Source organism: Heptranchias perlo, chromosome 25, assembly GCF_035084215.1.
Source record: "Heptranchias perlo isolate sHepPer1 chromosome 25, sHepPer1.hap1, whole genome shotgun sequence".
Classification (NCBI taxonomy): domain Eukaryota; kingdom Metazoa; phylum Chordata; class Chondrichthyes; order Hexanchiformes; family Hexanchidae; genus Heptranchias; species Heptranchias perlo.
The window spans coordinates 23,585,640-23,601,118 of NC_090349.1; the positions used below are offsets into that span (position 1 = coordinate 23,585,640).

The following is a 15,479-nucleotide window of genomic DNA, read 5'->3' on the forward strand; positions in this document are numbered from 1 at the left end:
CCCACCCTCCAGGCAAGCTCCATGACACGGGTGGGAATCTCACTGGATGCCCACCGAAACTATGGAAACGAGGCTGACCCTGAAATATCCACAAGGCCAGTGGGAGGGAAGACAGAGCACAAAACCTGCTGTGCCAACTTCATGCTGGATTGACGCTAAAGCAGGAAATTCCATATCCTTAATATTCTTAATTTTCTTCCATATGTTTCCTATATCTTCCTCCAGGAGCTAGTTAGTGGCAGAAAGCCTCTTACAGCAGCACCATCTGGGCTGAGAACCTCAGCATGCTCTTCATCAGTGCCTCTTGACATCGCGGGTCTGCATACTTGAAACTAAGGCTTTGGATCTTATGGAAATAAATGGCTGGTGCTGAGATCCCCTCGTTAGTTTTGTGTAGCTGATCATTTGTACAGTCAAACAGAGCAGTGGTTGTTTAGGAGTGGCTTCCAGAGCTTTGTCAATTTTTCCCTCGCTCTCAAGATGCAGTAGCTACTGTAGTTAAAAAGCTCCATATATCAGTCTGGTTGTGAACTCACTCTGTGCAGTAGGCCAACATGACAAGCAATCTTGTGGTTTTAATCGGTAATCATGTGGTTGGAAAGCTGTGATATTGGTCTTCCCAAAGAAAGCTTAATGGATATTTGCTCAACACTGTATGACAAAACGGCAGTAATGCGTCAGCTTCACAGCTAATTAAAATGGTGGTCGCCTAATTAAGAAACAATTTATTAGCAGGGCAGTTTTTAACATTTACACCTTAGGGATGTTTGCCACCTTACCTTCCCAGTAACACTAATTGGAGCTTCATTGGGTAGGGGTGGTGGGGGCTGGTCTCTTCACATTATCACTTTAGAATATTCAGAAAATGAATCCTACATTTCACAATTTCCATGACTGTTGTTATATTGTACATTTACCTGACGAAGGAGGAAGCCTCCGAAAGCTTATAGATTTCAAATAAAAATTGTTGGACTATAACTTGGTGTTGTAAAATTGTTTACAGTTATATTGTCTGACATGCCTTCCACTCCCTGCCCTACTGTCATGCTGTCAAGGCAACAGTAAGGATCGGTTTACCTTTAAGGCTGGCCTGGAATTTCACATTTTCACAATTAATGGATTGGGCTGGTATAAATTTGTTTGCTATCCACTCAATGCTGTAGCCTGAGTCCTCTGCAATTGATGCCTCCTAGACCCACCTGCGCTCGAGGGGACCCTCTCTGCAGTCAAAGCCTGGGCCTCCTGCACCTCCCTACGGTCATCCACGGAAATCACCCTTATTTTGTCTCTGCCATGAAGAATAAAAATGATTAGAATGTACATTATTTTTTAGAAATAATTTTTTTGTCAGGTTATTAAATGAGGTTTATATAATCACATGAAGTACTGTAGCTTATTTTTTCTTTGAAAACTCATTCAAGATATATGAGCTTGGGATTTTACTGTCAGGTTTCTTTAGTGGACGCTTGTGCTTTAATCAAACTCCTCTCTCTGCTTTTTTAACAGAGACACTGACCTGTTTAGTATGAATGGGTTAAGGCTTCCATTGAAATAGCAGAGGGAAGAAGCTGATATAAATGCAAACAATTTTACAACACCAAGTTATAGTCCAACAAATTTATTTTGACGAAGGAGGAAGCCTCCGAAAGCTTGTGGAATTTAAAATAAATTTGTTGGACTATAACTTGGTGTTGTAAAATTGTTTACAATTGTCAACCCCAGTCCATCACTGGCATCTCCACATCATGGATATAAATGCATTAAGCGTTTGTCAGTAACATTGCTGACGGTAATTTCCAGGTGTGTTTATGTAATCTGTGTTGTTCTGATATGGAAAGTAATGGTTGGATTTGGTAATCCACTAATAAAATGATTTAGTAATCTGTGAATAAAGTTTTAACTGAGTATCTAAGTGACTATCGTATTTGCCGATAAACTTCGTATTAGTAGGGATTTTGTTCAGGTTGACAAAAGTTTATGCATTTCCAACACTTGTGATTTATTCACATTTCCTGCAATTTGTGATTTTCTGTTAATGGTTATACTTCTGCAAATTTATATTTCCCGTATGAAAGAAAGAATCTGCATTTTTATAATGCTTTTTGTATCCTTGGGATGTGCCAGAGCATTTCACAGTCAATAAATTACTTTTGAAGTGCAGTCACTGTTTTGTGGGCAAATGCAGCAGCACACCTTCAGTACTGCTTTGAAGTGTCAGTTTAGATGATATGCTGAAGATTTGGAGTGGGGCTTGAATCCAGGCCCTTCTAACTCAGAGGTGAGAGTGCTACCACTCAGTCAAGCTAATACTGTGAAGCACAAACATTTGAAAAACGTCATGTCTGTTACAGAACTTGCAAGAAAATTGTGAGTGTTGGCAGTGGTATCAATTGCACCAAATAAATGTCATAACTCAAAATTTTCTTGGAGATTGTACATGCCCCAGATTCCCCTAGAGAATAAATTTCACTCCCTTGGCAAAAAACACCATTCAGGCCTGTCTAGAACCCTTTAACTTCACATTCTAGTCTATCTCCTAGTAAAAAAAAATTGTTTGTATAATTTTCTGTAGATCTAATTATACATGGCAATGTGCGTTCTTTGTCAGTGATCTCTATGGAACTTAGTTCTGAGGCTGTACTGAAATGAAATAATATCATGTTTACTTTGTTGTCAGAAGAGACTAGAAAAGGCTGACACCAGCTCGGAGTCTGAGCTCTGAAGCATTTACAGTCTGACTTTGAAATCCAATAACTCAGGCAGCAGAGAGTCACAGATAGTGATTACACCAGAATTTGTACATAAATACGGAAAAGGAAAATGGTGTCGTCACTGACGGGAGTGTTACAGTTCAGGCTGTTTTCTGACATTTTAACCCGTTGTTCAGAGCATAAGTAGGCCTGTGTCTTCTGTGAACTGAAACTTGCAATTTTATGCAGGCCGTCAATGGGATGCATGCCACAGGACGAACAATCACCCTTTTCTGTAGTATTGTGCATCAAGGAATACATGAGCTGTGCATCACATTCTCCTAGACACTCTGAAAGCAGACAAACACTCTGTCAGCATTGTGTTCAGGCTAAAAGTCCTGGTCGAATTTAGTTATGAGAAAAATAGTAACACTGTTGCAAAGAATAGTGCAAGTAACCTGCACATAATATTTGACTTACACCATACTTAAACTATTCTGACAAATAATAAAATTTGAATTCTTAGCCGTTCTTTCCAGCATCTTTTAACTGAAAGGTAAGAAAGAATCTTCTCAACGGCTATTCTTAGTAAATCTGGCAAGTTTACATTGGGGTTGATGGTGGGCGTGAGACCCACATGAGGGAACCCATGGTGCAATTAGCCTTCTAAAGCCAATGCTAAAGCAATTTTATACGACTCTACTGGGTCTCAAAAGGCAGAATCTAATACAAAAGTTCAAAGGGGCTCTTTCTGAATAGACAGACAGTCATGATATTATTTAATTCTATCACTCAATAAGATAAAGCGCGAACAGCTTTAGTTGTTTGTTCAGGACACCTGGCCAGAGTCTAAATCAATGCATATCGGCATTTTGACCAGCATGAGCTTGCTTTGATGGTTCAGTAATCAGAGATGATTAGTTTTGTCTTGTCTCTCAGTTGGCAACCTTGCATACATTAGTACTGCAAGGATATGAGATGGTTTCTGATGTAATTAGCTTAAGAATATTGGTAACAATGTCAATGAAGGAGGCAAGCTAGGCTCCCCCGTTAAGATGTGGGTCTCTCGGACAACTTAGTCTATTATTTACTCCAGTTATCAGCTACCTGAAGCCAAACTTTAATTATGTTCGTCTTTCTTTGATAGGACACATCAACAGAAAAAAATGTAACACAGAAATGTTACTGTTTGAAGCATGACAGAGCTGTGCTTTCATCGCAGCAATACACTGTGATCTGTGCCAATTCACTCATAAAGGAAGGTGCATATTTATGCGATGAGAAAAAGTTACACTGCAGTCCGTACTCAAAGTTGAACATTCTTGGGCGCATAGGTAGGGGGACCATTTATAGATGGGAGGGATTTCATACAATGCCTTTCACCTATGAACCTGGAATTCTACATGGCATATTCAGAGAGAGTTGTTACATTTTTACCATAATTCCACATTTGAGCACATGCAATGATAACCTAGTTAACAGTAGTCAGCATGAATTCAGAAGATCCTGCCTGACCAATGTTCTCAAATTCTTTGAGGAACTGACAACCCAAGTGGACTGTGGTAGGCCTTTTGACATGATGTACCTTGACTTCCAAAAGGCGTTTGATAAAGTTCCACATGAAATACTAGTCATTACACTCAAAGCTTTGTGGATTCATGGCACGGACTCAACGGGCCTAATGGCCTCCGGCATGGACTCGATGGGCTGAATGGCCTCCTTCCATGCTGTAACCTTTCTATGATTCTATGGTAAACCCTGGGAATGGATAATAAACTGATTGAAGGGTGGGAACCAATGAGTACTAGTTAAAAGGGTTCGATCGGAGAGGAGGGAAGTACTGATTGAGGTACCTCAGGTCACATGGCTGGGTCCACTACTGTTTCTAATTTACATAAATGACCTGGATTCAAAACTTCAATGCAAAGTGGTGAAATTTGGAGAGGACACCAAACTGGGAGGGACAGCGGAATGAGAAGAGGCAGCTCTGGAATTACAAAATGAGTTGGAGAAAATATCTAATGGGTAGAATAATGGCCGATGAAATTTAATGAAAGAAAGAAGTTGCACTTTATATAGTACCTTTCATGACCTCATGACATCCCAAAGCGCCTTACAGAAAATGAAGTACTTTTTGAAGTGTAATCACTGTTGTAATGTAGAAAATGCGGCAGCTCATTTGCGCACAGCAAGCTCCCAAAACAGCAATGTGATAATGACTAAATAATCTGTTTTAGTCTTGTTGAATGAGGGATAAATATTGGTAGGACACCAGGGATAATTCCCCTGCTGTTTTTTGAAGTAGTGCCATGGGATCTTTTGCATCCATCAGAGAGGGCAGACAGACATTGGTTTAACATCTCATCCGAAAGACGGCACCTCCAACAGTGCAGCACTCCCTCAGTACTGCACTGGAGTGTCAGCCTGGACTTTTGTGCACAAATCTCTGGAGTGGGACTTGAACCCAAAACCTTCTGACTCAGAGATGAGAATGCGACCCACTGAGCCATGGCTGACACTATACTAAACATTGGAAGGAAAGATAAATGACACTCAGACTCCATGAATGGTGTTGAACTAGCTAAGGATAAAGCTGAAAGAGACCTAGGAGTCTTAGTAGACTCTACGCTAAACATATCTAACCATTGCAGAGCAGCAATCAACAAAGCCAATAGAATATTGAACTGCATAGCCAAAACAATAGTATTTAAGTCAGAGGAGATAATGCTTGAACTTTATAGTGTTCTGGTCAGACCACACCTTGAATATTGCATCCAGATCCGGTCACTAAGAAAGGTGAGACATTCAAGCACTGGGGACAGTGCTGAAAAAAACCAGTGTCAGGGGTCTGAATTATAAGAACAGATTGGATAGACTTGGGCTTTTTAGCCTGGAAAGGGTGAGTCTGAGAGGTGATTTTCTAAAGGTATATAAGATTGTTAAGGGTATAGAAAAAGTTAACATTAAATTAAACTACAGGAGTAGAACAAGGGAACACAGATTCAAACTCATTTTAAGATGGCTATTAGGAAATTCTTCTTTACACAAAGAGTGATCAACGTGTGGAATAAACTTCTTCCGCATAGAGTAATGGAGTAACCCTGGAATCATTTAGGAAACAATGGGGGGGACAATAGACTCTCTCCGGATAGTTTATTAAAATAGGTTGAATGTTCTTCCTGGTATATGAATGTTCTGTGATCTTGAGATCATTCCTGTTATTAAGCTCTTGATGCAGATAATAAAGCGCTGGTGCAAAGGATGTAGATTTTCTATTTTAAAAACGGTGCATATTTATACAATTGTAATTCTCCAATTTATTTTGGAAATCTAATATAAATTAATCTGCCCCTAACAAAATGTTAGAAGATACTTCTTCCAATGAATGGAATTCACAGATTTTGACTTTGTCTTCCAACTCCATGTCGAGGTTTCTGCTCACACTGTAAACCATTTTAAAACCTCAAAATAACTTGTCAATAGATGTTATTAAAAAAGTAATGCTCATTTTGCAAACGCCCACAAGTAACTCTCCAACGTGAGACCAGGGGAATGGTGAGTTTAATTTGGGTCACATTATTGCAGAATGGTAATAAAGAACAAATTCCTTGGAGTGTTTGCCATGCCCTTATCCTCCAGAAGCACTCAACAAATTTCAAATTTGTTTTTGCATCTACCACCTCCTTCTCCTCCCCCACCCCTGCCCAATGGTCCCTGGAGTTTTAAACTAGTGAGATGAAATTATTCATGCATATTTGCAAATCTTGTGCTGCATCACTTCAGAATTATTTCAGAGCTGACTGAATATTGACTTCGGGTTTCATTACCAACTGCCGCAAACATGTTTTGACAGATAAAGTGATTTGACTAAATGAAGCAATTCCCTCCTCATTCCCCAAAGCAGCCTCTTTCAACTGAGAAGCTCTGCATTACATAATAGCAGAGGAATGTTTTGGGCAGAGGAAGACCATTGGTCCATCCAGCTTACCATTCCCAACTTCCCATCAATTTCCTTTCTGTGATCTGGAACTAATTCATCCTGTTCCTTTTTAAAACCTTCCATAGTTTTCTGTCCCACCAGCCCACTTTAATTTGTTCCACAATTTTATCACACTAATACTAAAAGAATTTACTAAATTTCCTATTTCCCTTTGATGCCTTTAATGCCATACTCTGTCCCCAGTTCTGTGAACTTTCCTGGATGAACCCATAACCTTAAAAATCTTAAAGACCTCGATCACGTCCTCTTCTCGCCCTGCTCTTCTCAAGAGAATAGTTTCCCAGGGTGGACATGTGAGTATTCACAGCTTAAGTTACAATGCCCATGTAACTACCTGCTTTCACATGTCAGGACTGTTCTTGAGTTGCCAGCTTTTTGGGTACCAGGTGGCTTTTTGAAGTTGTTGGTCAGCTTTTGTTAATTTTCTATGTTAGTATGTACGAGTAAACTCCTTCATGCATACAGATTATCCTCACTGTACGTCCCAATCTATGACAAAAACATTAAAATTCCCCATGATCACAACTGAGGCTTTGGCACCATTTTTTGTAACCTCTCAAGGCAGTACATCCAGTTATATTTTATTTTGTGGTGGCCTATAATATGTGCCTACCACAAACTTTTCCCCCTTTCTATCTTCCAGAAATACCCAAAGAGACATGGGTCGACAAACGGGCAGCAAACCAGTGATGTGATTGCTTTGCGAGCTGTTCCTTGCCAATCCTGAGGCCCGATCGAAATTTGGCATCGGGCCTCATTTAAATTAAACAGATCGCCAATCAGGCATCTCGATGTCGGGGCCTGACAAATTCTGGTTGGCTGCGATGCCTAGCTGGCCTTCAGGGAGATCCGGGATGTTGGGGTTGGAGAGGCAAAGCTGAAGGGTGGGGATGTGCCCAGGCTGGTGGCGGCCTACAGTATTCTGCGCTCCTGCCCCTTCTAGCTCCATAAAAATTGAACTTTTAAAAGGTTTTCTGGCCATTTATTGAGCATCCTTCAATGGTCCTCAAGACCTGGTACAATTTGCATTATTTGTACACGAATGGTACAAATTTGGTACAAATGTCTCTTGAAATCAGGAAGATTCCCATAATCATTGCCCAGTATAATCTTTGTGCCGATGTTCAATTTATCCCAATAAACTAAACACAGGTCCCTGCTTCTCTCAGACCCATTCATATTCCATCCCTTCCCTCGAATGTGTCCCTTAAGAGCTGATTTAAGGGTGGTGAATCAGACTTCAATTATTCCTTTCTCCTTTTCACATTTGTTTAATTACTATTTGGGAATATCCTTCGTGATTTCAAGAGACATTTGTACCAAATTTGTACACGAATTTCAATCGGGTTCTTACAACAAGTGTTAGGATCCTAATTTGCATATGCAAGGCACCTAACGCCTTTTTCAGACAAGTGTCCTGGACATCTAAAAGTCACCTGCTTCCAATTTGGCGCCTGGCATTTATCCGGGGGAGATCGGGTGCGGTAAATCGCAACCCGAAATTGGTCTCACCAAAAAATCGGCGAAACAATGTTGAATTTCTCCTCTGTGGTGCCAATTCCCGATTCCTTTCTATTAACAACATATAAATAAACTATGCCATCCAAGCCATTTCTTTCCTTTTTGAAGCACACATAGCCGTGCAGATTTATTCCCCTCTCATTTTTCTTGACACACTTTTGGCCATTATTCCACACACAGATTTAGAAGAAGTAGTTAATATCAGTGTTGGGTTTTTAAAAGCAATGACCTGGAAATTCCATGCAGGTTCTTCTGATTCCTGCCTGTAACTTCATTAGGATATCAGTGAAACCCCTGGAGAAGACATACTTGCTCTCGAGGCAGTACAAAGAAGGTTCACTCGGTTAATCCCGGGGATGAGGGGGCTGACATATGAGGAGAGGTTGAGTAGATTGGGACTCTACTCATTGGAGTTCAGAAGAATGAGAGGCGATCTTATTGAAACATATAAGATTGTGAAGGGGCTTGATCGGGTGGATGCGGTAAGGATGTTCCCAAGGATGGGTGAAACTAGAACTAGGGGGCATAATCTTAGAATAAGGGGCTGCTCTTTCAAAACTGAGATGAGGAGAAACTTCTTCACTCAGAGGGTAGTAGGTCTGTGGAATTTGCTGCCCCAGGAAGCTGTGGAAGCTACATCATTAAATAAATTTAAAACAGAAATAGACAGTTTCCTAGAAGTAAAGGGAATTAGGGGTTACGGGGAGCGGGCAGGAAATTGGACATGATTTTAGATTTGAAGTTAGGATCAGATCAGCCATAATCTTATTGAATGGCGGAGCAGGCTCGAGGGGCCGATTGGCCTACTCCTGCTCCTATTTCTTATGTTCTTATGTTCTTAAAGACTTGCATTTATATAGCGCCTTTCACGACCTCAGGATATCCCAAAATGCTTTACAGCCAATGAAGTCCTTTTGAAATGTTGCAATGTAGGAAATGCAACAGACAATTTGCACACAGCAATGACTAGATAATCTAGGGATAAATATTGGCCAGGACACCGGGGAGACCTCTTCCGCTCTTCTTCAAAATAGTGCCATGGGATCTTTTAGTTCCACCTGAGTGGGCAGACTGGGCCTGGGTTTAACATCTCATCCGAAAGAAGGTGCCTCTGACAGTGCAGCGCTCCCTCAGTACTACACCTAGATTATGTGCTCAAGTGTCTGGAGTGGGACTTGAACCCACAAGCTTCTAACTCAGAGGCGAGAGTGCTACGTGAACCACGGCTGACACGTAGAGAAACAGCTTAAACAGTTGAAAACACCTATTAGTGGCATGTCTCTGGGGGGGTTCCACCAATTTCCTGCTGAAATTATTCCAGATCAGGAGAAGCCCACAGAATTTCAGGGCAGATGTCTTTTCTCATGAATTTTTTTTAAAAACAGGCACCCAAACGAAAGGTGGTAAATATGCTAAATGGAAGTTGTTTTTCCTAGAGCCTAAACAATGTGGTTCATTCGCTTGCCTGGATACTCAGAAAGCCACCTCTCACCATTGTGTTGGAATGTTGCTTGACCTCTGTCGCTGTTAGAGGGGTGGAGTAGAAGGGATAGGCTTTTTGACAGAGAGTGAACTTTTTTTTTAAAAAAAGAACACAGACACCATAAGGCAGTCAGGCAGCAACATAAAAACATAAGAAATAGGAGTAGGAGTAGGCCATATGGTCCCTCGAGTCTGCTCCGCCATTCAATCAGATCATGGCTGACTTTCAACCTCAACTCCACTTTCCTGCCCAATCCCCGTATCCCTTGATTCCACCTAGAGTCCAAAAATCTATTTATCTTAGCCTTGAATATACTCAATGACTCAGTGCATCAAGAAGGTTGAAAAGACATTAGAAAAGAAAGGGAGACACTGCCCTCAGCTACAGGGCAGGATGCAGAGCCGTTATTCTGTTTAAGTCAAGTAAGATGGCCCACCAATGTGGGAAAGCAGGGCATACACTATATCATTACACCAATATAACTTGTACAGATTGAACTGAAGGACTCTGATCGTAACTATTGCTGAGTATGTTTTCACTGTACTGTGAAATAAAGTTGCTTAATGATTCGAAACTGAGCTTTATCTCATCTCGTGTTCATTCAGTCTGCCTTTGGCGAGATTGAAGAACTCCACATGCGAAACACATGGAGATCCAGTTCAGATCACAAGGGGTGGTGGCGGGGGGATTCATTGTTACATCCCTCATTCATTGTTCATTGTTGCACCCATCCAGGCAAGTGAAGACTATTCCATCACACTCCTAAATTGTGCCTTGTAGGTGGTGAAGAGACTTTGGGGAGTCAGGAGGTGACCAACTGGCTGCAGACCTGCTCTGGTAGCCATGGCATTTATGTGGCTGGCCCAGTTGAGATTCTGGTCATTCTGATGTTGATGTTAGAGGACTCAGCGATGGTAATACTATTGAATGCAAAGGGGATGTGGTTAGGCTCTCTCTTGTTGGTCATTGCCTGGCACTTGTGTGGCGCGAATGTTATCCAGGTCTTGCTGCATGAGGGCATGGACTGCTTCATTATCTGAGGAATTGCGAATGGAGATGAACACTGTGCAATCATCAGCAAACAGCCCCACTTCTGATCTTGGAGGGAAAGTCATTGATAAAGTAGCTGAAGGTAGTTGAACCTAGATTGCTGCTGTGAGGAGCTCCTGCAGCGATGTCCAGGGGCTGAGATGATTGGCCTCCAACAACCACAACCATCTTCCTTTGTGTCAGGTATAATTCTAGGCACTGGAGACTTTTCCCTATGATCCCCTTTGACTTCAGTTTTACTAGGGCTCCTTGATGTCGCACTCGGTCGAATACTGCCTTGATATCAAGGGCAGTCACTCTCACCTCTGGAATTCAGGTCTTGTGTCCATATTGGACCAAGGCTGTAATGAGGTTTGTAATGAGTTGTCCTGGAGGAACCCAAACTGAGCATCAATGAGCAGGTCATTGATGAGTAAGTGCCACTTGATTGTGCTGTTGACAACTCCTTCCATCACTTTCCTAATGATTGAGAGTAGGCTGATAGGGCGGTAATTTGCCAGGTTGGATTTGTCGTGCTTTTTGTGGACAGAACATATCTGGACAATTTTCCACATTGTCGGTTAGATGCCAATGTTGTAGCTGTACTGGAACAGCTTTACTGGGGCCTGGCAAATTCTTTAGCACAGGTCTTTAGCACTACAGCTGGGATGTTGTCAGGGCCCATAGCCTTTGCTGTGTCCAGTGCACTCAGCCATTTCTTGATGTCACGTGGTGTGAATTGAAGTAGCTGAAGACTGGCATCTGTAATGGTGGACACCTCAGGGAGAAACCAAGAAGCATGAATCATTTGGCAGTTCTGGCTGAAAATGGTTGTAAACACTTCAGCCTTGTCTTTTGCACTTCCATGCTGGCTTCTGCCAACATTGGTGATGGGGATGTTGTTGGAGCCCCCTCCTCCCATCAGTTGCCTTATTGTCCACTACCATTTGCGACAGTATGTGGCAGGGTTGCAAAGCTTTGACCTGATCCATTGGTTGTGGGATCAACTAGCTCTGTCTATAGCATGCTGCTTTCACTGTTTAGCATGCATGTAGTCCTGTACTGTAGCATCACCAGAATAGTACCTCAATATCAGATACGTCTGGTGCTGCTCCTGGCATGCTCTTCTACACTCCTCATTGAACTAGGGTTCATCATTTCACTTGATGGTGATTGGATGAGTGAGGGATATGCTGGGCCATGAGGTTATAGATTGTGGTGGAATACAATTCTGCTGCTGTTGCTGGCCCACAGTGCCTCATGGATGCCCAGTGTTGAACTGCTAGATCTGTTATTAATCCATCCAACTTCGCACAGTTATTCCCTCATTTTGGTTCTTTCACCACCTGCCGCAAGCCCAGTCTGACAGCCATGTCCTTCAGGACTCAGCCAGCTCAGTCAGTGGTGGTGCTACTGAGGCACTCTTGCAGATGGACATTGAAGTCCCCCACCCAGAGTACATTCTATGCCCTTGCTAGCCTCAGTGCTTCCTCCAAGTGGTGTTCAACATGGAGAAGTACTAATTCATCAGCTTAAGGGAGGGCGGTAGGTGATAATCACCGGGAGGTTTCCTTGCCCATATTTTACCTGAAGCCATGAGACTTCATGAGGTCCACAGTCTGAGACAGCTCTCCCAACTTTGGCACCAGTCCCCAGATGTTAGTGAGGAGGACTTTGCAGGGTCAACATGGTTGGATGTGCCTTTGTCGTGTCCTGATTTAATTCCTAGGTCGCAGCTGAGTGGTCCGTCCGGTTCGATTCTTGTTTTACTTTCCATCAGCTTGATCCAACTGATTGTCTTTCTAGGCCACTTCAGAGGGCAGTTCAAAGTCAAACATGTTGGTGTGGGATGGGAGTCACATATAGGCCAGACTGGGTAAGGACGGCAGGTTTCTTTCCCTAAAGGACATTATTGAACCAATTGGGTTTTTAAGACAAACCAACAGCTTTGAGGTCAGTTTTTACTGAATTTTTAAAAACTGAATCCAAATTGCCATGGTGGGATTTGAATTCACGTTCTCTGGATTATTAGTCTAGACCTTCTGGAATACTAATCCAATAACATAGCCACTGCACCACTGTTCTCATCTTCTTCCTGGGGCTTGGCTTGTTGCTGTATTTCTTCCTCAAGCATCCGTATGCCTCTTTCAATGGCAACATTTTGCAGTTTACAACATGCTAACTCACCTCAGTCTTAGTGTGAATGGTCCACATATCAGAATTGATCTAAGTGCGATCAGTGATGCCTTAAGTGCTGGGAATGTCATACATCTCAAAATCAATTAAGCCTGCCTCTCCAGCTATTACTGCATCCAGTGATGAACTTTATGTATGTTGATGTATGTTGATGCATGATGATATAGGAAATCTCAGTGCTGGAGGGCATCAGCGGGTGTGATCCTGGTATAACCACCAGGATCGCGACCCGAGGAATTGCAGGGCTATGATCTTAATGCAATGTTAATAAAACTGAACTATGTTATTATTTATTTCTTCCCCTCTAGGAAGCAATAATCAGTGGTTGGATCCAGTTCAGTGATAACAGTCTGACTCCACTGGATATTTATGATCCAAAGGACTTTACTCTTACAGTCACTTCACGAGAAGAAGCCGTCATCTCAACCTATCAGGATTTGCAGTTACGGTGGCCAGTCATCACTGCAGAGGGAGAGGGCCAAGGGAATTTGCTGAAAGTTGAAATGGTAATCTGTGAAGTTTGTCAGAAGTCCAAACGCAAAAGTATTCTGGCAGTCGGGAGTAGCAATGTCAAGGTAAAATTTGGTCAGAATGATGGAGGCCCGAAAAGTGGCAGTGATGACTATGGTGGTAATGGAGAATTGGAGAACCGTGCAAGTGACCGGAGGCAAAAGAATGTAGATCAAGATCGGACAGGGCAGAATGGACGATATTTCAGCAGTGCTACTGCAGATCGTGAAGAAAGCTCAATGAGAAAAGTAAGCACTACAACCAAAGCTTCAGTGAACAAGAAAGTGGATGGAATAGATCAGCTTTCAGAAGGTGACAGCCAGCTCCAAAACATCCCATTGGATGCGGCCAACTTTCCCTCACAAGACTTAACCAGGAATTCTGAGGGTAGTGAGGGCATGGATGAAAATGATCTGGTCCAGGCTCCAAGAGGTCTGACTGACTTAGAGATTGGAATGTATGCTTTACTGGGTGTTTTTTGTCTGGCTATTCTCGTCTTCTTAATTAACTGTGTCATGTTTGCTTTGAAGTACCGGCATAAGCGAATTCCCTCGGAAGCACAAGGGAATATGAATCATTCTCATGACTGGGTTTGGTTAGGTAATGAGACTGAGCTACTGGAGAACTCTGCTGATATTTCCCCACAGCAAGACTGTGAACACACTACAGTAATAGACAGGGCAGTAGGTTTTGAGGAGAGCAACCATCTGCTCAATGGGGGAACCCAGAAGAACGTCCAAGGGCAGATACACCGATCTGCCCTCTGCAGCGATGGAAAGGACCGCAAAGACGAACCTTTGAATTCCCCCACCACAAAACGAAAACGGGTAAAGTTTACAACATTTACTACAATTCCACCAGATGATGGATGTCCTGCTACAAATTCAATCCTTTTGGGTAATGAGGAAAATATTAAATGGGTCTGCCAGGACATGGGCTTAGGGGACTCGCACGAACTGAGAAACTACATGGAGAGAATACAAGACAACGTGTAACCGTGTTATCCTATCTGTTTTCATTCTTTGCTCACCTTTATGCCTTCAGTTTTGGGTGATTGTGGAGGAAATCCAGTCAGCAATGGGACCGGTATGTGGGAATTAAGTCCTGGCAGCAAAGCACAGAACTACACAGGTATTGGACAAATCAACACATGATGACCTGTAATGAATAACATCCATCGAAATGCAAAATTCCAATGAATTGGGATACATTTGAATGGACAACGGAAAAAATGCCAACAGTGGGGATGCGAATGGACATTCATATGAAATAGCAAAAGAGACTATGAATACAGCAAATGGAAAGACAAACACGAATGCAGAGGTGCAACAAGCACTGACGGAAGGAATAAATGCCAGATTAATTTGGAAAGGGTACTTAAACACTGGGAAGGGGCAATGAACAGAGGGGAAAGTGCACTCTAAACTGAATAAACATTAGGAATGAGCACTCCTGATTGGAGACAACTTCCTGAATGCGTGGGGCTGTGGAAGAAGCACTTCTGATTGGATGATGTTATGGCAGTAGTCCATGGGAGATGACCCTTAACACCAGTGTCTTAAGGGCCAACTCCAAATGTAATCATTTTGTATGATTTGTTAATCTTGGACTTCAGTTGTACTCTCAGTTCTTGGACCCTACGTTCTGTGTAAAGTTTATTTTATAATGTCTTGTTTATATTTAGGCTCTCAGTATTTTCATTTTATTATTTATGCCGTAGTAATGAGCCGTACCCACCTTTATAACTTAGGTGAAATATTTTAACAAAGTATACCTAGAATGCATTGTAGATTACTAGAATGTACAATTTATTTATAAATATTATACACATTGTAAATAAAAGTTGCTTCAGATAGCTTGAAAATCTAACTCTTTCTGGACCACTCTTGAGTCTCTGTGGTGTACCGTTCTTCCATTTGTTTTAAGAATAACTACATGCATTTGTGATCCAGGGAGGGTTCCAACAACCCAGAGATTGCTGTTAGCACAACAAATTGCAAAATGAATGGACCAGGAGGAGGATTGTTACCTCCAACAAAACAAGTGAAAC

At 42.1% G+C, this 15,479-nt stretch overlaps 1 protein-coding gene across 1 annotated transcript in view; it reads left to right on the forward strand.

Moving 5' to 3' along the window:
- si:dkeyp-14d3.1 (transmembrane protein 132C) overlaps positions 1–15,204 on the forward strand; it is an 808,037-nt gene extending 792,833 nt beyond the window's left edge. The window contains exon 9 of the mRNA XM_068005754.1: positions 13,228–15,204. Coding sequence (XP_067861855.1) covers positions 13,228–14,424 — 1,197 coding nt within the window. The 3' untranslated portion in view covers positions 14,425–15,204. The remainder of the gene's footprint in view (positions 1–13,227) is intronic.
- Positions 15,205–15,479: the final 275 nt, after the last annotated feature.